Source organism: Geotrypetes seraphini, chromosome 12 (assembly GCF_902459505.1).
Source record: "Geotrypetes seraphini chromosome 12, aGeoSer1.1, whole genome shotgun sequence".
Lineage (NCBI taxonomy): Eukaryota > Metazoa > Chordata > Amphibia > Gymnophiona > Dermophiidae > Geotrypetes > Geotrypetes seraphini.
Window position 1 is genome coordinate 54,132,064 of NC_047095.1, and position 25,112 is coordinate 54,157,175.

The 25,112-nt window shown below is 42.9% G+C and overlaps 1 protein-coding gene across 1 annotated transcript in view; it reads left to right on the forward strand.

Moving 5' to 3' along the window:
* The first annotated feature begins 405 nt into the window (after positions 1–405).
* FYB2 (FYN binding protein 2) overlaps positions 406–25,112 on the forward strand; it is an 84,959-nt gene continuing 60,252 nt past the window's right edge. Inside the window, exons 1-7 of the mRNA XM_033916789.1 lie at positions 406–536; positions 7,232–7,952; positions 14,103–14,261; positions 16,406–16,448; positions 19,394–19,482; positions 23,796–23,827; positions 24,878–24,912. Coding sequence (XP_033772680.1) covers positions 528–536; positions 7,232–7,952; positions 14,103–14,261; positions 16,406–16,448; positions 19,394–19,482; positions 23,796–23,827; positions 24,878–24,912 — 1,088 coding nt within the window. The 5' untranslated portion in view covers positions 406–527. The remainder of the gene's footprint in view (positions 537–7,231; positions 7,953–14,102; positions 14,262–16,405; positions 16,449–19,393; positions 19,483–23,795; positions 23,828–24,877; positions 24,913–25,112) is intronic.

Genomic DNA, 25,112 nt, shown 5'->3' on the forward strand with positions numbered 1-25,112 from the left:
ACAAATCACCTTAACTTGTCTAAGAGAAACCGCGCTCCCAGACAGCAATCAGCTCCTGGTCAGGGTGGCTTTTGCCAAAGCTCAGGTGAAGTGTAGCCTTAGGGAGGGGTATTTAGTTAACGCCTTGCAGAGAGGAACAAGTGACAGCTGGAGCAAAATCAGGATCGACTTAATGATGCTGTCTTCATCTTGAACGTGTTTTATAGCGCTTCTTATGGGAAAACATTATCGTCCCTTAGATAGGAGTGACATTTAAAGAAAATGGGTGTAAAAATATGCAATTTGACATAAAATAGCACCAGATTCTCCTTGCCCCCCCCCCCCTACCAACGGGGAGGAAGAAAATTCATAGGGGAATAAATGCAGCTGGCCCTCCCTCTCTTTCTAGGCTCTGGGTAATTGCCCTGCTTAAGAGGAAGTAAAGCCAAAAAAAAAAAAAAAAGCCACCACCACCAAACTAAACTACTGAGCGGCTGTACAGGAGATCTGCTGTTAGTGCATTTGGGGGGCAGCAGACAGAGCGAGCTATGGAAGCGGTAATAACATTCTTATTTTGAAAACCTACTCTCTCTGTTTTTTTTCGTTCCCGGGTGAAAATCCACTGACTTGATTCTGTCGGGTGATAATTCGGCTCACAGTTTATTCAGGACAGTCTGGGTTTGGGTTTTTTTTTTTTTTTTTTTTTTTTTTTTTTGCAGCAACGCAGTGAAGAACGCGCAGCTTGCAGTTCTGTGCGCGCGCGGATATTTAGACATTATACGCGAATAGCCAACCGGGGTGTTTGTTCTCTTCCTCCCTCCCCCCCCCCCCCATGTAATGCACCCGCTATGTTTGTTCATCCAGTTGCTGATTGTGTTACTGTGCCTGCTTCTAAAATAGAAAAAGTAGGATTTGTTTAAAAATTCCAAACGATGAAGCTCTGGAGCCCTTTCTGAACCTTCTGTGAAATTTCGAAAACTTAGCGACTGTCCCTTGTGATTTAAGGCGCTGTTTGTAAGCTTGGCGCAAAGCAAGTTCGCCCGACTTTGGCATTCACGTAGTTGGTTCCAAAGGTACTGGAACAGTCGGTGTTCAGCACGAAATGATACTCTGGTGCCAGCAACACCCCTTGTTTACTCATAAGGCGAAGATGGGGGAAGGGGAACCTAGTAAAGCTCGACCTGGTGTTATATCAGAACACACTAGACCAGGGGTAGGCAATTCCGGTCCTCGAGAGCCGGAGCCAGGTCAGGTTTTCAGGATCGCCACAATAAATATGCATGAGATAGATTTGCATCTCAAGGAGGCAGTGCATGCAGATCCATTTCATACATATTCATGGCAGAGATCCTGAAAACCTGACCTGGCTCCGGCTCTCGAGGACCGGAATTACCTACCCCTGCACTAGACCAGTGTTTCCCAACCCTGTCCTGGAGGACCCCCCCCCCCCAGGCCAACCGGGTTTTCAAGTTAGCCCTAATGAATATGCATGGGGCAGATTTGCATGCCTGTCACTTCCATTATATGCAAATCTCTCTCATGCATATTCATTATGGCTAGCCTGAAAACCTGATTGGGCTGGGTGGTCTTCCAGGATAGGATTAGGAACCACTGCACTAGACCAGACGTGGGCAACTCCGGTCCTCGAGGGCCAGAATCCAATCAGGTTTTCAGGATTTCCCCAATAAATATGCATAGAAAGCAGTGCATGCAAAAATATCTCATGCATATTCATTGGGGAAATCCTGAAAACCCGACAGGATTCTGGCCCTCGAGGACCAGAATTGGCTATGTCTGCACTAGACCAGTAGTTCCCAACCCTGTCCTGGAGGACCACCAGCCAGTCAGGTTTTCAGGACAGCCCTAATGAATATGCATGGAGCAGATTTGCATGCCTGTCTCCTCCATTATGTGCAAATCTCTCTCATGCGTATTCATTGTCTATCCCAAAAACCTGACTGGTGGTCCTCCAGGACAGGGTTGGGAACCACTGCACTAGACTATTTATTTAAAATTTTATATACCGCATAAAAGCTATGCAGTTTACAAAATTACATGCATGCCTATTACAAATACTAAAACGTGTTTGGACAGTATCATTATTAAAACCTTTTTTCAAATTCATCCAACAAGATGGAAAGACAAAATCCCATAAAAGCATTTACAGGACGGTAAGGCTTCTGCAGCAAATAGCATTAGCACATGAAGGCATAAACAACGTGTCCGTTACTAATTCTTTCTCATTTAAAGGTGGAGACATCTCAGACATGTACGACCTTCATAGTGTATTACCTTTTAATATATTCTCTTTCTACAATGCAGCTCATTGAGAGATTACAGGGGAGTCTTCCTACCTAAAATCAAGGGGGTAGCTGGGAAAATGCCTGTCAGACTAGACAATTAGAATAATACAGTGTTTCCCCAACAATAAGACAAGGTCTTATATTAATTTTGGGTCCAAAAAACACACTAAGGCTTATTTTCGGGAGATGTCTTATTTTATTTTTTTTAATGTACAACAATCATCTTATCTCTCCCTTCCTCTCCTCAACCCCAATTCTTCCCTTTTCCTTTCTTCTCCCCCCCCCCCCATGTGCAGCATCTTTCCTCCTCTCTCACCCATCCCCTTGTGCAGCATCTTTGTATCCCTCCCTCCCATCCCCCTGTGCAGCAGAACCCTGCTGACCCTCCCACCGTGAGACCGATATACCTCTGCTCCGAGGCCTCCAAAAACAGCAGTGACGTGGCAGAGGGAAGGCCGTGAAGCAGCCCATTTAGAGCACTGCCGCCGCCGTTATTTTTGGAGGCCTCAGAGGTATGTCAGTCTCAAGACGGGAGGGTCGGTGGGGTTCTGCTGCAAAGGGGGATGGGAGCCTAGAAATAGTGGAAGCCTGGATTTTTTTTTTAACTAGGGATGGAGTTGCGGAGTGTCGGGGTCGATCTTAACTAGGGCTTTTTGGGGGGGTTATGGCTTATATTAGGAGCATCTTTGAAATCATGCTAAGGCTTATTTTTGGGGAAACACGGTAGTTCTGAGCCTCCCTAATAGACGACTGGCTCGGTGGGCAGATTAACCACCTCAGCATATGATAAGTACCACCAATCTCCAGTCACTCCCCTCTTTTACATTCTGGGGTGGCTCAGGGGGGGCTAAGCAGAAATCCACATTTTGAATTCTGAGCCTGATTGGCAGAACTGTGTGAAGTTAATTCCCATCTAGATTTGGCAGAGAGGTATGTGCAGTCCCCGATACATATGAGCCACTCAAAGTGGTGGTATTCCCATAATGCATCAAGACAGGCTTGTAAGAAATCCAGAACTCCTTTCTGGAATGCAACTACTTGGAATAGGTTTTCAGCCGAATAGAAATTTTAAAAATAAATTTTCCTCTACTCCTGATCAGGTGTCAGGTCAAAAGCGCGCCGGGACAAAGGCGCGAGCAGACAACTGAGCGCAGCGCGGAGGCGCGTGCCGAAGAAAAAGACTGTTTTTAGGGGCTACGACGGGGGTGGGTTGGGGGGAACCCCCCCCCCACTTTACTTAATACAGATCACGCTGCGTTGTGGGGGGTTTGGGGGGTTGTAACCCCCCACATTTTACTGAAAACTTAACTTTTTCCCTAAAATGTGGGGGGTTACAACTCCCCAAACCCCCCACAACGCCGCCGCGATATGTATTAAGTAAAGTGGGGGGGGCTCCCCAACAAAACCTCCGTCGCAGCCCCTAAAAACAGTTTTTTTCTTCGGCGCGCACCTCCGTCTTGCGCTCAGTTTTCGGCGCGCGCCTTTGTTTTCCGCGTTACTGTCTAGGAACCCCTGATCAAGGGGCCCTTTTACTAAGCTGCAGTAAGCACTAATGCATGCTTTGTGTTTCTTGCAAGGGCTATGATTGGTTACTGCAGCTCCGTTACTGCATGCTAACTGAATACAGCGGGAGCCCTTACTGCCTGGTAAATAGGTGTCGATAAGGGTTCCCAGATTAATGGCCATGTGCTAAATTGGGGTATGGCCATTAATTGGAGGGAGGGAGAGAAATTTCAACCATTTTACAGCTGCACTAAAAGTGGCCTCAGTGCATAGGGAAGCCCTACGATTAGGGAGTGACACAGGGACAAGTTTTTCCCCATCTCCGCAGAAACTCAATTTCCCTGTCCCGTCCCTGCGAGTTTTATCACTGTCCCTGTCCTTGCCCCATTCCTGTAAGCTCTGCCTTAACCACACAAACCTCGAACAGATTTTCAAGCGTTTGAGGCTTGTGCAGATGAGGACGGAGCTTAGGCATTATGACATCACAATCTGAGCTCTAGAATGGTGCTACTTATGATTTTCAAGTGAGGCTTGTGCAGGTGAGGACAGAGCTTAGGCATTGGTGGAATGAGGCATTATGACATCACAATCTGAGCTCTAGAATGGTGCTACTTATGATTTTCAAGTGAGGCTTGTGCAGGTGAGGACAGAGCTTAGGCATTGGTGGAATGAGGCATTATGACATCACAATCTGAGCTATAGAATGATTTTAGCATTATGGCATTATGACATCACAATCTGAGCTCTAGAATGGTGCTACTTAGGATTTTCAAGTGAGGCTTGTGCAGGTGAGGACAGAGCTTAGGCATTGGTGGAATGAGGCATTATGACATCACAATCTGAGCTCTAGAATGGTTTTAGCATTATGGCATTATGACATCACAATCTGAGCTCTAGAATGGTGCTACTTATGATTTTAAAGTGTTTGAGGCTTGTGCAGATGAGGATGGAGCTTGCAGGAATGGAGCAGGGACAGGAAAAGAACTCGAGGGGACGGGAAAATGAGTTCCCGCGGTCATTCTCTACTGATACCGGAGGTCACTTTTTAACACAGCTTAGTGAAAGGGCCCTAAAATCTGCTGTGAGTTTTTTGAGTGCTGGTTAGAGAATGACCTGGGGACAAATGTTTCCCCTTCCCTTGGGAACTAATTTTCCCGTCCCAGTGAGTTCTTTTCCTGCCTCTTTTCCTGTTCCCATTCCTGCAAGCTCCGTCCTCATCTGCGCAAGCCTCAAACACTTTAAAATCATAAGTGTTCGAGGCTTGTGCGGTTAGGGCAGGGACAGGGGCAGCGACAAAACTTGCGGGGATGGGAAAATTGAGTTTCTGCGGAGACGGGGAAAAATTAGTCCCCGTGTCATTCTCTAGTGCTGGTATCATTGCTGCAGGTTGCTTACTCCATTAACAAGATTCACAGCCTCTTTTACAAAGCCACGCTAGCGGCTGCTCTGCGCTAAAGGCCCCCGAAGCCCATAGAGATTTAAAGGGCTTCGGGGCTGTTGCCGCGTGGCTTTGTAAAAGAGGTCTTCGGTGAATTTTACAGTTTAATTTAAATATATATTAAAATTAAACATCATTCATTTTGGGGGGAAAATATTTAAAGAACGGTAATAGTTTATAGAGAGAACTTTAATACAATTTTCTTTTTTTTTTGGTTTATATCACTGTCCTCAACTTTTTTGATAGACTGGCCGATTGCTTTTTTGTACGTTTGTTTCTTTTCACTATGAGACGATCGTTCTTATTGCTAGCTAGTACAGCTTTTAAAGAATGTTTCCGAGAGTTCATGCAATTTGTCCTTGGTGGTCAGTCCTCTACTTCTTTCAGTGATCTTGAAGGCCTGGGTGGGAGCAGGGGAGATCACTCTTCAAATCTCTAGTTTGTCGGGTATCCACTCAGCACGCCAGTGTTTCCCACCCTTTTGTTCTAGGCTCTCAGTCAATATCAAGAACTTCACTATCCACTCCAGAAACTGTGGGCCTCTTCAATCAAACTACGCTAGTGGTTTTTAGCGCAGAGAGCTGCACTGAATGACCCGCGCTGCTCCTGACGCTCATAGGGAACTCTATGAGCGTCGGGAGCAGCGCGGGCCATTCAGCTAGCATAGTTTGATAGAAGAGGCCCTATGTTTAATAATGCGTTTTATGAACTATTTATGTTCAGATCATTGTATTGCATTGTCAAAGTTTAAAAATCAATAAAGATTTATAAAAATAAAAAAAAAAAAAGAAGAAGAGGAGGCCCTATGTCTAAATAGATGTATGTTCTGCTGGGTCAACCAAGAAAATGTTAACAAAGCAGCTCATTTTTGAGCATCCTTCAGAAGAAGACTAAATGCAAAACTGCCACTGGCTATTTCTTTCTTTGTGCCCTTCTCCTCCTCTTTTAGGATTCCTTACCTCTTTCTGGGATGTTTGGGCTCCTTTTATTCCATTCCTCTTCCTCCTTTTACCTTACTATTTTGTAGGAATTCTATGAGCACTGGAGCATTTAGCGCTCCGGGCCACGCTAGAAACTTCTATTGTGGCTTAGTATAAGAGAGCCTAACTATGTAATTTTGTTGTTGTTGAAATTGCAGTTGCTGAGAGAACTGCAAAAAAAAAAAAACTGTAGGGGGTTATTTATATACCTTACCCTGGAGATCTGTCTCTGTTTCTCACTGTCTTTCTCTCTTTCTTTCTCTCTCTCTCTCTCTCTGTCTTTCTCTTTCACTCTTTCTCTCTGTCTCTGTCTCTCTCTCTCTCTCTCTCTTTCTGCCTTTCTGTCTTTCTGTCTTTTTCTTTCTTTCTTTCTTTCTTTCTTTCTCTCTCTCTCTCTGTCTCTCTCTGTCTTTCTCTTTCACTCTGTCTCTCTCTCTCTCTTGTCTTTCTCTTTCACTCTGTCTCTCTCTCTCTCTCTTTCTGCCTTTCTGTCTTTCTTTCTTTCTTTCTCTCTGTCTCTTTCTGCCTTTCTGTCTTTCTTTCTTTCTTTCTTTCTCTCTCTCTCTCTCTGTCTTTCTCTTTCACTCTCTCTCTCTATCTTTCTCTCTGTCTCTGTCTCTTTCACTCTCTCTCTCTATCTTTCTCTCTGTCTCTGTCTCTTTCACTCTCTCTCTCTATCTTTCTCTCTGTCTCTTTCACTCTCTCTCTCTCTATCTTTCTCTCTGTCTCTGTCTCTTTCACTCTCTCTCTCTATCTTTCTCTCTGTCTTTCCTTAAACTCCAAAAGTTTAATTTAGTTGGCCATGTTTGTTAAATGGTAGGTTATCTTAAAAAACAAACAAACTTGCTCTTAAAAATGTCCCAAAATTGTCAACAAATCTGAGGGGGAGGGGCAAAATCGATTTATCACAGCTGCCCTGTACTTTCTAGCATAGATGGACTACTTTGGCCTTCTGTGTGCCCACCCAATTGTTCTATTTTCACTTTTCATAGAAGTCTAAAACACTTTTTTGTCCTGTTGTGTCATAGGAGGAAATACTCACAGACTTCAAAACCCTTCGGGCCAGGTTTCAAAATGCATGTCATACTTCAGATGCTTCAATGAAACCAACCGATAGTCTCCAATGGAACACTTTACAAGAGCACATCACTTTCGGGCGTGCAGAAACGAATACCAACATCTCCAAGAAAGGGTGCGTGTCTGTGTCTGCAGAGAGCAACGTGCGTCCTCTTTATCCTGGGGATCCGAAACCACAAGTCGCACGCAGCACTCCGGATCTGAAACAAAAGAAAGCAGCCCCACAGGGAAACACCTTAGAGGCCTCCCCTGCTGGAAACTTTCTTTCTAAGGTTGGCTTCCGCACACAACGAGAAACATCCAATGTGCAGAAGCAGAAAACTATAGCAGATACAGTATTGCATGACACCTTCAAGCAAACGCTAAAGATCTGGGAATTGGCATCATCTCACGATGATAAACACCAGTCTCGGCAGCCACCAAGGCACACCAGAAGTGAGCCCCTCTCGGGCCCTAGAGATGTTTCCATCCCAGCTGAAAGCAGCCAGATAACGACCTCTGTCTCGAGAAATGGGAGAATAATAGCTAAGGAACTGTCCAGCTCAAAGGCAGTTCCACCCAAAGAACAGCCAGGTTCTAACTATTCACCTTCAAAAGGTGGGAACTGTTCCAAGACCGAAATTTCCACAAATGTTCTGCAGAAGCAAATGGGGCCATCTGAATGTTTCAATGGTAAGCTTTGTCTTCACAAAAAATAAATAGAACCAAGGGAGGCTGTTAAATAAATCTATATCCACATAGCACAACCTCAAGAGTATAGGATAACAAGTCCAAGTGTTACTCTTAAGGGAGAAAAGACCTCAGTGTCTAATAGGGAAAATCAAAGCAACCCATATAGACAGGCTAGTTGCAAATATCACTTACAGCCAGCAGGCACATCCTCGGTCAAAAACTCCCAAAAAGTTGAGGACACAATTTCACAGTGAATTTCAACAGTCTTAATTCTAAGTCTCAAAAAGTTTTCAAAAAAACACTTATCTGAAAATTGTTGTCTTCTCAATCAAATTGCAAACACAAGAACGTGATCCTGGAGCTTGGAAGCAGGAGAAAATCACTCCATAGGAGACAAACTCAGAGCATAGCAGCTACTAAATATCACCACTAGCATAATCCAACAGGGTTCCCTGTTTCGCTGGTGCGCTTCTTCAGGGATTTGAGCATCGATTCACCCGCTTCAATTTCTGTCAATTTTCAGATAAGTGTTTTTTTGAAAACTTTTTGAGACTTAGAATTAAGACTGTTGAAATTCACTGTGAAATTGTGTCCTCAACTTTTTGGGAGTTTTTGACCGAGGATGTGCCTGCTGGCTGTAAGTGATATTTGCAACTAGCCTGTCTATATGGGTTGCTTTGATTTTCCCTATTAGACACTGAGTTCTTTTCTCCCTTAAAAGTAACACTTGGACTTGTTGTGCTATGTGGATAAAGCTTTGTCTTCATACATGTCTGTGTGGATTGAAGTGTCTTGCAACTGCTAGGCGTTGGGATAGCTAGCTGCCTTCCTTCAGCTGAGGGGAAGAGAGGAAAGGGGGGGGATGATCTCTCAAAAGCTGTCAGCCAGCCAAGCTGAAAGGAGGATGCCACCATGCCGGATTGTGACTTAGGGACTTGGTGTTGGACTGTCGAACCTCAGATACAGTAACTACAAGGCAGTGGCATAGTAAGGGTGAGCAGCGCCTGGGACAATGGTGCCCCTTCCCCAGTATACCCATGTCGGTGTCAGCATACCCTTTTATGTCCCTTTCTAGGCGCGGGGGTCCCAGAAGTGACGACAGAGCACCAATGCCGACACAGGCAGCAACCTTGCACCAGGGAAGTAAAAATGGTACAGGGAAGGCAAGGAGAGAACGAGGGGTGCTACACTCTTAGAAAGACCGTGCCTGGGGCAGACCCCCCCTCCCCCCCGGTACTCCGCTTACTGCGCCACTGACTACAGGTATATTGCACTGCATATTGTGACCAGTCAGACCCGGGCTCTGCCAAGGTCCCAGTTAAGCCAGGGAAAAAAGTAAGAATAAAAATACGGAAGGGAAATTCCCAGATCTCCCAGGGTTATGTTTCGGGAGATAATGCCATTGACCACCAGAGGGAGCTGGATTCATCTGAGGAGGAAGTAGGTGAGCTTTATTCGAGTCACCACCGGGGGAGTTCAAGAGGCCCCTGGACTTCTGCTGACTCACTCAGATCAGGCCACACCCCTAGGGTATGTAAGCCAGCAGTGGCATTCAAACCAGCAGGCCGGTTAGGGAGGAAGTTCAGGCCTTGCCTCCCTAAAGATCCACCTGGGCCAAACAGGAGCAACAACCCTATGCCAATGGAGCTGACAGAGGCTGGGCAAGATGAGGACTTGCCACTTTTGAATGGAGAGCCTATGGACTGTCATGAAGCCGGTGCAGGTTGTGAAGCTAATTACCCTGAGCCTATGCAGGTGGACTTGGCCTCAAGCTACAAACAGTGAGTTTGAATTTTTGGGAACTGTTTGTTGGCTGTGTGGTTTTTTTGATGTTGGTTTTTGGGAAAGCTAGGAGGGTGTGGGGAGAGGTTTTGTGTTCACTCTGGGTGGAATTTTGAAAGCCAGTTTTGTGGCCATGTTTGACAAAACCTGTACACTCTCCTTTCCTGGCAGTCATATAAGGTTCAAAAATGATACAAAATACCACTTCCAGAGAGTATGTATTCAGAATTAGTTCTACAAGGATTATATCTACTCAGGGAAAGGCCTCAGAATAGGAGCTTACGCAAAGTCCTATCATGGACTAAAACTTCAGCGTAACTACTCCTTGCTCCAATCATTGGCTTGAAAACACCTGAGAATATATCCAGCACAGTCTACTTAGGTTTCAATAAATATAATTTTTAACTTTTTTTTTAACTTTTTCTAAACTTTTATAGAACCTTAATGTGTACTGTAACTTTTTAACGAACTAAGTATACATCTCTCTATTAGTTTGCAAGAGAGTTTGACAACTTTGTACTTATCTCGAACGTTGTCATTTTTAGAGATTGCCTGTAGGTTGCCAAAAATTGCCAATAATCATTTAAAAATCATGTCAGTAGAGATATTTCTATCATAAGCTATATAGCTGACTTACAGTTCCTTTGGAAGCTGCTTACAAACAGAGGAAATATGGCACCGGCAGTGCTATTAATACTGAAGCCTCAGCGTGCTGACTAGGCAACGTCCCGAACAAACTGACGTCATCCTCCCCGACATTAACCCTTAACGGGGAGGATAAAGTTACCTGCGTTTTAAACTGCATAACTGGACAAACTGACGTCACTCCACATAAACTAATAAAAATGTTGCCATTCAAAGCTTTTATTTAAACCGCCCGGGGCAAGGGAACCTAGACGGTCAATCCAACGTTGTTCATGCTGGGCTAGGTACCTTTTAAAGTCTCCTCCTCTGTTATTCTGGTGTACAACTTCAATAACAATGGCTTTCAGGGAGAAAAATTCATGATGTTTATCTAAACAATGCTTAGCCAGAGGAGCTCCTATCACTTAATTTTTGATATTGCTTTTATGCTCTGTCAATCTGGTGGTCAATTTTCTCGAGGTTTGTCCTACGTATAGTAACCCGCATGGGCATTGCAAAACGTACACTACCCCTTGAGATTTGCAATTAGAGGAATGTTTTTTAAAAAATATATTTTATTGTCTTTAGGATTACAGAAAGAATCAGACGTGATCATAATTTTGCACATTTGACATGATCCACAACTTGAGTGACCCAAATGGGTCATAATAGCCTCCTTATCAGTATCGGGGAAGGTGGCAGGGCATAAAATTTCTCTCAGGTTACGGTTTCTCCTGTATGCTATCCGTAAATGGAAATCCTGAAACACTCCAGCAATCTTTAGAATTTCCCAATGTTTCCTAAGAGATCGGACGGTTTTATGACAGTTCCCTGAGTAGGTAAGGACACAGGTCATAACTTGTTCCTCCATTGTATATGTTTTATCATCATTAGGGGTCAAAAGATTCTCCCTATGATTATAGTAGGCACGTTTATAGGCAGCTGAAACTATATTACCGATATCACATCTATTAACCACAAATTGGAAAAAATCCAAAACTGGCTTAACACAAATAAACTAGCATTAAACATCAATAAAACAAAAACAATATTATTCACTTGGAAAAAAGATATAACCTTGTCAAAACCTTTTATCCTTAATAATATTTCGCTCAACTTGGTTTCTTCCGTTAAAATACTAGGTGTAACTATAGATGATAAATTAACTTACCATGAACACATCTCTCTTACTGTTAAAAGCTGTTTCTTTAAACTACGACAGATACGCTCAATCGCCAAATTTCTCAGTTCAACATCGATAAAAATACTCCCTAGTAATTTCAAAAATTGACTACTGTAACGCTCTTTTACTCAACATCACCCAGAAAGAAAAAAGGAGACTGCAGGTAATACAAAACACGGCCATCAAACTCATATACAACGCTAAAAAGTTCGACCACGTTACTCCTTTTTTAAAAGATGCACATTGGCTACCAGTTAGCCATAGGATTACCTTTAAAATTCTACTACTTATTTTTAAAACACTAGCATCTAACAAACCACTCTTTATCTCTCGATTTCTAATTCCTTACAATTCTCAACGTTCTCTTCGATCATCAGGCCAAAACATGCTGTCAGTACCCTCTTTGAAAATTATTGGTACACGTAGATCTGACATGTTCACAGTCATGGGACCACAGTGGTGGAACGCCCTCCCTCAATACATTCGATCTGAAAACAACATCATATCTTTTAAAAAACTTTTAAAATCTTACCTATTTATAGATGCTTTTAATCACTAAAACTTTCACAGAACAGTGCTTTGGATTTTAGCCCCTTACCTTTTGTTCTCTACCTTCTTTCTACCAAAACTAAGATTGTAAACTTTAATCCTTCCCTACCCCTTCCTGTTTGTATTTTATGTAATTATATTGTTAATTGATAGTTTCTCTATTATTTTCTATATGGATTTTGTACATCGCCTAGCAATTTTAATAGGCGATTCATCAAATGAATAAATAAACTTGAAACTTGAAGATGGCAACCCCAAGGATTTCCTAAACCACTGGTGCACTCTTAAGCACAGCCATCCTTGAAGACATGACACAACTGCAAATAAAACCCAGAATCTGCAGATGCTCAGACAAATGGTTTGACAACAAACTACTACAACTCGAATGACAATGCAGAAGTCCTTGAAAGAGAATGGAGAAAAGACAACCAAGAACACACAAAAACAACCTGGAGAATACTGATCAAACAATACAAACACTAAAAGAAAAAAGAAAATCATACTACACCAGTCAAATAGGCACAGAAATCCAAGAGACCAAAAAACTTTTCAAACTACTAAAGGAACTCGCAGACACCAAACCCTACCTAGCCACCAAAACCGCCCCTCCCCCCACAGCAAACCAACTGGCCGAATTCTTCAGAAACAAAATCTCAACAGCCAGAAACATTTCCATCGGGACCCCAAGCCATCTCGATGAAATCTCACTACCACCTATAGAAAAAGAGGCCTACGCAGCAGACAGATACTGGTCAGACTTCCTAAACTTACAATGGCCTGACCTAGAAAGACTCTACAACAGATACAATCATGCAGCCTATGACCTCAACCACTGCCCCTCATATCTGTTAAAAGCAGCCAGCACTAAATTCTGCCACACCTAAACCAGTCTTAGGCATCCGTAGATATTCTAGATGCCAACATAGGCATGAGTCAGGCGCCTACTTTGTAGGCGTTCTTAGCCGTATCTTGAATGGTCCGTTAGATGGCGATAGATGCCTACCAGCACCTACAATCAGGACACCGTTTCCAGAATCAGGCCCTAAAAGCCCTTGGGTATAAACTGGGTTTTAGAATTTTAGCACGTGCTAATTCCCTTGTTAAGCAGCATTAGGACTTAACGCACCTTTGATGAATTCCCCCCTTAGGTACCTGCAGTTTGTGTGGTATGGAAATTTTTGAAATCTATCATTCCAGGCAGTGAGCAATAATGTATACAAAATCATTAAAAACAGATCATTAAGACACATATATTTTTTAAAAAGTACAAAAAACAAACAGCAGCTGGCCACAAGTAGCATCTTACTCGCTGCCGCGCTGGCCTCATCCCTCTTATTTTGGGGGACCAGGAAGTGATATCAGAGGGAAGGATGAGGCCAACGCGAACAGGTAAGGGATGCTGCTCTTGGTTGGTTAAGATATGCGGGGGAAGGTTCAAGGGGGATACAGGAAAGGGGGGATCATTGGGGGGGGGGGAATGCACAGCATAGCAATGCTACATATTATTGTCCTATCGCCAGCATTTAGCATGGCAACATTGCTACTTTATGATGTGCCCCCACTAGGGAGAAACTAGTCCCAAGAATTGGCCATTTACATGGCAGTAAGCAACCAATGAACGTCGGCTTAGTATAAAATCAGAGTAAGTTATTATTATTATTTTTTTTTTGAGTGTGTGATTGTGGGGATTTGTATTTAATGCCAAGATGTGAAATGCTTTTGGGATTTTTTATTATTATTGAAAAAAAATCATCTTCTCAACAAAAGCTTAACTGTCTACAACATATGATCCTTAATCCTAGACCTAATTACTGCCTGAAACGTTTATTCTTTTCCTTGTCTAACAGAAAAACTTCTAATTGAGGGGGATCATAGAAATCAAAACTTTTTCTCATTTATAAGTAATCGTACATCAACATGAAAGATAAAGAAAAAAGGATGCTCCCAGGACCAATAGCTCTGGGATTTTCTTTTCACCTAATGGGTAAATCCATGCCCATCTTACCTTTTAGTGCCCAAGAATGAAAGAAAATCTGATATTGGGAAAGGCCAGCATCCTCGGCTTCGATCTCTTCCATCCATTGAAGTACTTGGCCCCGCTCCAAAGAAACCTGAAAGGCCACCCCAGGTGGATCTCGGCCCCTTTCTCCACAGCAGCAAGCAGATACCAGGTAATGTATAATGAGGACAGCAGCTTTGTTAATTTATGTGTGTATATCTTAGGGCAGGAGTACTCGAGCCCATCCTAGGGGTCCACAAGCCAGTAGGGTTTTCTGGGTATCTTTAATGAATATGCATGAGAGAGTTTTGCATATAATGGAGGTAAAGGGGCATGCAAATCTTTCTTATGCATATTCATTAAGGATACCCGACTTGCCTGTGGATCCCTTTTAGTACCCTCTGATGTAGGAGAAGCAGAGACTGCTGAAACAAATAGAATGCAGAAAAAACTGCAGGGGAAATTTTTTTTATTTTTTATTTTTTTTGCTCAGAAAAATTGTAAAAAGTGAATTTTTTCAGTAGTTTGTATTTGCTCCATATTGGAAGTAATTTTGTATACTAGGCAGTAGCCTATATATGCCATTTGTGCACATAAAGTGTTTAGAATGCTAGCGTATAAACATGTTTGGACATCTGCATGTAAATGCCCCCCCCCAAATCACTATTTGCTATTTAGTAAATATTCATATACTTTAGTGCAGGTAGGCAGAGTCTGGGCACACAAGAATATAAATGGGTATTTCCAGCATTTGCCCCCTCTTTTACGACAGCTGGCAGCGTGGGCCGGCACGGTAAATGCTCTAACGCCCAGAGGAATTGAACGGACATTGGAGCATTTGACGTGTGGCATTCGTGGTTTGTAAAAGGGGGCCTTAGTCATGGGCACTTCAACCAGCTCTCTGGCTGGCCTAACTGCATATGCATGAATATATAGCCAGTTGTGCTAGTTCTCTATACAGGAAAGTAGGCACCTATATTAGGGTGGTCCAAAAAATTAACACATTCTGATTGGCCCGGGCGCCTTAGGCCCCACCTGTGGTCAGGGCTTTGGGACGGCTGGGCCAATCCGACCCCATTCTGCTGTTGGCTGCCTGCCGGACGGACGGGTTCGGCTGGGGGGTCGCGGGTTGGGGTGATGGATCGCGTCAGGAAAGATGTCTCATCTCCCCTACCGCAATGCCATCACTCCTCTACCAGAACTGCTGCGACCCGCGGCAAGAGAGATAGGGTATCCGCGGGTCGCGGCAGTTCGGGTAGAGGAGTGATGGCATCGCAGTAGGGGAGATGAGGCATCTCTTCTGCCACGATGCTTGCGGTGGGTAGGTTGCCAGGCCGCTGAACTGATGGCGCCAGCGGCCATCAGCTCAACGGCCCTCTTTTCGGCACTTAGACCTGGTTTGACTACGTCTAAGTCAAAAAAGGTCTAAATGCCGACTAGGTACCTGTTGTACGCCTAGGTGTAGGTCAGCCCACTTCCCGCCCTTTCCCCTCCTCTAAACACACCTCTTTTCTCTCTGTGCGTCTAGAGTCAAGGGAAAGGCCTAAGCTGTTTTTAGATAATGTCTAAAAACCAGCTTTGGTTATGGGTACTTGGATGATCAGGCTTTTTGATCGCCAAGTAGCCATTTAGGACACTTTTTAGACTTTTTTTTTTTTTTTTATTATTACCCTCTTAGCGTGCCTTTGTAAAAGAGGGCCTTAGTGGGTGGGTTCTTAAAAGAAGCTTCCAAAAAAGGAACTTTTTGTGGCAGAGCAGACTGCCACAGAATACAAATTGTGGATAAATTTGTCCTCTAGAGCAGTATTTTTCAACCTTTTTACACCTATGGACCAGCAGAAATAAAAGAATTATTCTGTGGACCAGCAACGGTCCGTGGACCGGCATCAATCCGTGGACCGGCGGTTGAAGAACACTGGGCTAAGTCGTGGGCCAGACCCCACCCATCTCTACCCAATCTCCACCCCAGACCCCAACCCCATAATACTACTAATTGCACCTTGCCCAGCCAGTGCCTCATCTGGATGCCTTCCCTCTGACGTTGCAACATCAGAGAGAAGGCTTCCGGTTCAGGTGCAGGATGCCCGTAGGAGCCACTGCCCGTGGCTTTGTGCACTGAATCAGCTAGGAAGAGGGAGCTGGCTCAAAGGTAACGCCGCATCGATCGCACTGTTATGGGCCTGATGCATGTGCTGGCCCTGTGGACCGGCAGGAAATTTCTGTGGACCGTCACTGGTCCATGGACCGGTGGTTGAAGAACACTGCTTTAAAGAGCCTTAAACTCTGACACTAAAATTACTTTTTATCATTTTATAGAGGACGTAGGTGCTCTGGAAAGTGATTACATGGCTCCTGAAAGGTAAGTAAAAACTCTTTGGACAGAGTAGAACCAATCTCTTTTAGAGGGACTCAGTTGCTTCACACAGCCAAAAGGCAGAAGAGCCTTCATACTCAATTTCTAGGTCCTATCTCCTTCCTCCAAAGGGGGGTTATCAGATTTCAACCTGAGTCTGAGTACCGTCCTTTTATTAAACCATAGTTAGCGCTAAAACATGCTTACTGCGCATTAAAAAGGTTTACCGTGAGACATGCGCTGGTGTCCTGTGGTAAATGTACTAATTTGCATCCTGCATGCTAAAAATAAACATATTTTATTTTCTGCGAAGGGGGCGTGTTTAGAGCTATCACGCCTACTCTCCATCTGCAATCAGCATGTAAGGCATTGCTGCACACTAATTGATTAGTGAAGGGTTAATGCAGGAGTCAGAAGGATGCTGGGCTGTATAGAAGAACGAAGGTGTTGATGCTCCTGTACAGGTTGTTGGTGAGGCCCCACTTGGAGTATTGTGTTCAGTTTTGGAGACCGTATCTGGCAAAGGACACAAAAAGGCTTGAAGCGGTCCAGAGGAGGGTGACAAAAATGATAGGAGGTTTGCGCCAAAAGACATATGAGGAGAGACTGGAAGCCCTGAATATGTATACCTTAGAGGAAAGGAGGGACAGGGGAGATATGATTCAGACGTTCAAATGCTTGAAAGGTATTAACGTAGAACAAAATCTTTTCCAGAGAAAGGAAAATGGTAAAAAAGAGGACATAATTTGAGGTTATGGGGTGGTAGACTCAAGAGCAATGTAAAGAAATTCTTCTTTACGGAGAGGGTGGTAGATGCCTGGAATGCGCTCCTGAGAGAGGTGGTGGAGATGAAAACGGTGACGGAGTTAAAAAAAAAGCATGGGATGAACACAGAGGATCTAGAATCGGACAATAATAGTAAATATTGAAGAACTAAGGCCAGTACTGGGCAGACTTGCACAATCTGTGTCTGTATATGGCCGCTTAGTGGAAGATGGGCTGGGGAGGGCTTCAATGGCTGGGAGAGTATAGATGGACTGGAGTGAGCTTTGACGGAGACTTCAGTAGTTGGAACCTAAGAACAGTACCGGGCAGAGCTCTGGATTCTTGCCCAGAAATAGCTAAGAAGAAGAAGGAAAATAAAACCCCCAAAAACAAACCCAACAAATTTTTAGATTGAATCAGTTTGGGCAGACTAGATGGACCATTCGGGTCTTTATCTGCCGTCCTCTACTATGTTACTATGAGCCCTTACCCCCAAATTCTATAAATGGCACCTACATTAGGTGCCGCTAGGCGTCGTAATTGCAGTCACCTATTTCAGGATTTGCACCTAAATTTTCATTGACCGTGTTTTTCAACCAATCAAAAAAATTAAGCAGTTTGAGGTTGGCGACAAACTCTTAGGATGCCTAGCGATGCCTAATTGGAGGTGCCCTCCCCTGCCTCACGATGCCTAACGAGTAGGCATGGTTATGGGCGGAGAATAGGCCTGAATCTGTAGTTGGTCTGCGCACGCGTCATAGAGCAGCAACCTTTCTATTTATTTATTTATTTATTACCTTTTTAGTGAGCACATCGAGCCTGTTGTTTTAACCCGCTTTAAACCACGGCGACAAACTATTTTTTCCGTTACTGCCCCCCAAATACGGAACCTACTCCCAATTCACTTACGAGAAGAACTGAATTTGGATAGATTTAAGAGCAATCTAAAATGCTTTCTTTTTAAAGATGCATTTGACAACGAATAAAACTATATTTGGTCCACTAACCAGACATTAGGTTTATATCAGGTGCTTTGATTGCACCCTGGTTTCTAAATTCTCTGATGCTTATTGCTCTTCCCTTCCCTAACGTTTTTTCCCTTATATGTCTTCTTTCCTATTTTTTAAATTGTATTTCTGCACCTATCCCTTCCTTTTGTATCAATTAATTTTGTCTTGTCAGTCATATTTATATAATTTCTTTCCCTTTGATTATTGTAACCCAATATTTTTATCTTTTGTTCATTGCTTAGAAGTCGATATAAGCGATTAATCAAATACATAATGAACTTGGAAACTTGGGCTCGCACTGCGGGGGAAAGCTCTCTCAACTGTGGAATGATCTTCCGCTCCTTTTAAGGAGTTCCGGTTCACTTCAACTTTCTCGTAAATCTTTAAAAAAACATTTTATTTGCTAAACACTTTGAAAACGAATCTTCCGAAACTTAGTCTTATTCTGTATGGGTTTTATTTGTTAAGTTAATTATTGTAAACCGAGTCGAGCTTTCTTGGACTGATGTCTCGGTATATAAAGCCAAGCATTAGATTAGATTAGATTTGCATGCACGGATCGGAAGATAATCAGGAGAGAGGTTAGTGAATTGGGTCAGAGGGAAATCGGATCGCAATCGGTTTGCTTGTTGAATCTAGCCCTAAGTCACTCCCTGTAGTACTTGTATCATGCCAAATTAGAGCTTTTTTCTGGAGTTCACAAGGTGTGCTTGAAAATTTTTTTTGCAGTAGGGGTATTGCAGTGTTATTGATGTTAGGGTGAGCAGACCTTTTGTAAAATAGGCATCAGTGTGAAGCTGAAAGGCTGATCCATATAGCTGCCATTTTATTCAAAATCCATTTTGGGGAGCGGCCCACTCTTCTTACATCCCCACCTTGCTATGCCTCTGATTCTATGGTAATTCACTCATGGATTATGCTCTGGTCATGAATAATCTTGATTTATAATACTAGAAACCCCAGTAAAAAGGGTTATTGGCTGCAACAGAGTCCATTGCTTCAAAACAGAGAGAGAGTGACAGAATTGGTTTGGCCCCATAGTAACTCTTTGTGGCAAAAAAAAAAATAAAAAAAAATCATGTTCTTATTGTATGAAGGCTATTTAGGCTTTTAATCTGCTTTTGGAAAGAAGTAAGGCACAAAAGTAATATCCTAATGCTCTCCTCTTTCTTCCAGTGATGAGCCTGAAATTTACGAAGATGAACTAGAATTCCAAAAATCCTTAACCTCCATTGACTTGTGTCCCAACCCAAAAGTCAAGACTTGTGAGTCCATTAAACCTATTGTTCTATTGGTCTGACTTTGAGACTCTTTGGTGCCTCTCTTTCGTTCCACGCTTCGCTTATTTCTATAAAAGTTTGCGGGTGCGAGCATCATCTTCCACTTGCTCTTCGCACCAGCCTCGGCTCATTGCTGACATCACTTCTTGGTCGTGGAACCAGAACGTGACGTCAGAAGGGTGCCAAGGCCGGCTCGAGAAGCAGGTGGAATGTGCTCATGCTGGTGAACATATCAAGAAGTACGTGGGGGGGGTAGGGTGGCGCTTGAGCGGGAGGGTACACGCCACCGCCCCGGGCGTCAACCTCCCTCACTACGCCACCAGCGGAGGTAGAAAGAATGTGACAAGATTTGTGCTTGAAATTGAGCTTCATCAATGGCTATTTAGCATAGACCTGCAGGGGGTTTGGGGTTCAATTTTCAAAATCTTGTTATTGAGATTGAAATAAGAACAAAGATAAGCATATTATACAGTAAATATGATGCAACCATTAACAATGATGCAAGTAGGAAGCAACAAGCTCCCATGTACTTGAGTAAACAAGACTCAACTATATGAATCCATAAGAAGAAAGCAAGGCGTTCGATAGGAGACCCATGAAAATTAAATTCAATGTGATCAGCACGAGATGTTGAGAAAGTAAAGGTATTACAGAAATAATTGAACTATATAATTTTAATAGATAGAAGAAATACTATCCAAGCGGGACCACATTTTTATGGTTTTATATCCTTTGTTCATGGAGAATTAGTTTTACATTCAAGATTTGGGGTTCTAATACAATATCATAATAGAAATTGCAATTCTAGTGCACTCTTTTATAAATAGATCTCATTATCACTCTAAGTTCAAAGGGGGTAACCCTGATGGACTGTCCATGCGGTAAAAATTGAGAGAACTCATCATGATGGGCTCTTGAGTCAATTCCCCTACCCATCCAACATGCTAATAGGGTCACCACATGACCACGTCAAGGTATCTGCAGTAATATACCCATTAGCAGGCTTGTTGGGGAACTCTTCTGGGAAAAGACATGGCAGGGGATGGAAACATTACCCTGTTAGTGTGTTCTAGGAAATGCCTGCTAATCTAATCTAAGACTTAGATTTATATACTGCATCATCTCCTAGAAAGGAGCTCGATTCGGTTAACAAAATAAGCATTGGAGAAGACAGATGTTTTTGATTTGAATAAACTAAAATTATTAGTCAAAGATTTCCTGTTATCTGTTAAATAAGATTCCCTAATGAATGATGAACAAAATGATTTGTTTTCCCCCGAGACCAGTTGTCTAAATACTGTTGGAATAATAATGTTTTCATAGATTTACGAAAAGTCTGACGGGAAACAATTTCTAATAGTAGATGGGATAACAGCTTGAGTTAATGCCAGATGATTTAGTGTTCCTTTTGTTAAGTATCAATCTTATTTAAGTACCTGTCTTATTTATTTTTATCTATTGTATCTTTTTAATGCATCATTTTTGTAAACCGCTTAGAAACCTCACGGTTATTAGCGGTATATAACAATTAAATTAAAAATTAAATTAAATTAAAGCCTTTCAGTTAACATGTGCTAATGACTATATCGGTCCATGATCTGCATAATGTGGGCCCATGCACATTCCAATCTCGTACATTGCCAATAGACCAGCTAAAACGACCAGTCACAGCTTTATTTATTAATTACATCAGACTATTACAATTTCAATTTATTCATCAAAAGCAAAAAGGTATCAACTCTTCAAACTCAAAACTTGGTAAAAAAACACTTAACAATGAAAATTTGATTAATAGTATTCGCACTCGCTGTCAGGATCTGTGCTGACACAAGAACCTGGCTTGTGTTCCCGTCCCATCCCCCAACCCATTTCCTTAACCCCCCCCATCCTTTTCCATCCCCACCAGTTACCCCTCACTTCTGCAATTACTATTGGCTGCTGACCTCATAAAGCTGCAATAATTACCTCCCCACCAACCCTGCCAATCGCCACAACCCACCCCACAATCAACTGAACTCTGTCGACCCACACTCAGGCAGGTGATTACTCTCCTTTCACCTCCCCACCCAAAACCCCCTCCAGAAATACCATCTCACACTCGTTGCTTATTGGAGTTAGCCCCCATCGGTCTCTACGGCGGCTTTAGCTACCCCTCTGCCCTTCTGTCATTAATTTTCATACACCAATTAATTCTTCCTGTTCCCTACCATCTCTCCCCCATTCCTTCTTTGACATTAGGGAATGACACTGCAAGAACTCGATGTCCCCGACCTGTCCCTGTGAATTTTGTCGCTGTCCCTGTCCCTGCCTCATTCCTGTAAGATATGCCTTAACTGCACAAGCCTCGAACACTTATGATTTTAAAGTGGAACCGAGCTTGGAGGAATGGGGCAAGGACAGGAAAAGAACTCGACGGGAAAATGAGTTCCCGTGGGGACGGGGAAAATTTTCCCCCGTGTCATTCTCTATTTGGCATCTTTCTCTCTCCCCTGTTGGTACATAGCTCAGCCATGTTATGGTGCCTCTAGCCCAAGTAAGGGGCACTCCTTAAAACATTTTCCTCAATAACATAATAGTATTAGATCAGTGGTCTCAAACTCGCGGCCTGGGGGCCACATGCGGCCCTCCAGATCCTATTTTGAGGCCCTCGGTATGTTTATCATAATCACAAAAGTAAAATAAAACAGTTTCTTGATCATATGTCTCTTTAGCTATAAATGAGAATATTATTATTAAGACTTAGCCAAAAGGAAAGATTTATAAACTATAAAGAGTTTTACCTCATTAAAAAATTGTCATTTCTTTAATAAAACAATAACTAGTTTTTCTGAGGCCCTCCAAGTATCTACAAATCCAAAATGTGGCCCTGCAAAGGATTTGAGTTTGAGACCACTGTATTAGATGAATGTGTTAATTTGAACCTCCAAATCCTAACACTTTTCAGTAAACATACCCCTAACCTGCTAATCCTACCTACTAAAAGGAATTCCAGTTGGAGAAAGATAACATCATCTCTTACTCCAGTCTCCTTTGCTAATGTTGGGATGGTTTACCCCAATGACTCCACCTGAGGCTGTGAGTTCAATTCCCACCACAGCTCCTTGTGACTCTGGGCAAGTCACTTAACCCTTCATTGCCCCAAGTACAAAATAAGTACCTGTCTAAAATATCCAAATGAATTCAAGCAGAAAGAACGTGACCCTGTTTCTTGCAATATTGGGGCATGTTGAACGGTGCCGTGAAATAATTGCTAACTTAAAAAACCCTCCCAATGTGATTTCTCAAGTTCCACTGTGAACATATTAGGTCTGCATGTTATACAACAGTTAGATGAAATGTCCTACTTATATCTCTTGCGCTGCTAGACGTACGCAACGCAAACATTAAATATGTAAGACAATCCCTGCTCGATAGAGCTTACAATCTAATTTGTCTAATTTCTGTTCATTTTATATGCGAGCCAACGCCCACTGCTCCCCTCCTTCCAGACTTATTGCAGGCCTCCGTCGGGTCGCCAGGCTCTGCATCCTGTCGTTGTCCCCCCCTCTCTGCCCTGTCCATCGTACCTCCTCTGCCACTGGAATCCCTGGTGGTCCAGAGGTGTAGAGGGTAGGAGCGAGCTTTCCATGCCCCTGCCCCGTTGCTAACCCTGTCAGTTGCTGCTACGAATTTCAGCTTCAGCGCTTTGGCGCTGCTGCTTGGCGGCTAAGCGACTTCCTGAATGGCTCCCGTGAATTCTCGCTCAGCGGCTGAAGCCGTAACTTGTGGCAGCGACCGACCGGGTTAGCAGCGGGGCAGGAGCGCAGAAAGCTCGCTCCTGCCTTCTACACCTCTGGATGGAGGGAAGGGGGCTGGATAGCCTGATAGGGTAGGGAGGGAGCACTGGGTGCAGATCCTGGCAGGGCAGGGTACTTGAATATTAAGCCGCCCGACTTATATTCGAGTCAACCATTTTTCCTCCTTTGGGGGGGGATGGGGCTCTTGACATATTCGGATCAACTTATATTCGAGTATTTGCGGTAGTTTACATAGTTAAAGCACTTGTTACTAATGGAAATTTTGACAATTGGTTTCTAATGTTTTTATTATATATGATTATAAAACAGAGTGAAATCTGAGAGCGAGTTTCATATGGTTTGTATGGCTTCTGAATAGTTGTCAAAATTGTGCTATGCAAACTCTTCCTAGTCTACATAAGAGAGATTGAAATTTATGTTGACTTTATTTTATTTGTTTTTAATGAATCTAGCTAGTTCTTTAAATGTAGTAAGAACTGTAATATATTTTTCTTTGTCTAGCTACTTCTGAATCTGGCATCCCTGAGAATAAGGTAACTTATTGCTTATTACATAACAGCTTCCAGTAGGCAAAAGGATGGAATGCTTGTATAAATGTAACAAATCCTAGACATCTCTTCCCCTATTTCAAACCCATGTTCAGAGACATTAATGTTTCCCTTGACTCTGCAAGGATGGAAGGCAAATTTCAACTCCATTTGAAGCAGAATGTCTGCATTTCCAGAGACGGAATGAGCCCATGTACCGTTTGCAGCTATAAAGACATAAGGGCAAACAGTTTAGCTGTATAGGGTTAAAACATCTGTTCATGGATAATAGCACAGATGATTGGATACCAGGAAGGAGGTGGGGGCTTATATTTTTTTAAGTGTTTATTTGGGATAGGATGACCACACTGAGAATCCTTTTTGGAAAAAACCATCCGAGTGGCACAGTGGTTAGAGCTACAGCCTCAGTCCTTGCACAGAAATTGGCAATTCTTGCTTTCATAGTAACATAGTAACATAGTAGATGACGGCAGATAAAGACCCGAATGGTCCATCCAGTCTGCCCAACCTGATCCAATTTAAATTTTTTTCTTCTTAGCTATTTCTGGGCAAGAATCCAAAGCTTTACCCGGTACTGTGCTTGGGTTCCAACTGCCGAAATCTCTGTTAAGACTTACTCCAGCCCATCTACACCCTCCCAGCCATTGAAGCCCTCCCCTGCCCATCCTCCACCAAACGGCCATTAATTGCTCAGCCAGGAGCACTGAGTATTGATTTATTTTATTTTTTTTTCCCAGTGCTGATTTTTTTTAAGCACTCTTCACTAAATCTGGTCTCATATGTGAACCGTAGTGTGCAATCCACACCCATTCCCTGCCTCATAATAAGCTTTGCAGTTGCTGAGAATTAATGTGCCATTGAATTAAATCAAAGTAAAAGAAGACTATAGCTATGCAGTATGGAATAGCACATGCTAGTGGCTTAGCATACTTTTTTAGTAAAAAAAAAAAAAAAAAAAAAAAGCCTCTAAATAATCTCCCAAGGAACAATCTCCTTTTCTTGAAATGTAATTTTGTATGTCTACTTTTTTTTTAGGTTCTGCAATCCAGCTATCTGTTTGGCATGACTAGGTAATGTCTGATGGCAGCTTCTCAAAAACCTAAATTTGAAAAGTCAGATGCTCACAATCTTGTTTATAATGCATACACAGCAGGGCACTGTTTTTATTTATAAAAAAGCATTTTTAGGAAAAGGGCCCTGAAATATCACTAGCTGCACATGTAAATCTCAGCAGTACATGGGGGTGCTGAAAAGTTCTCAGCCCGACCAG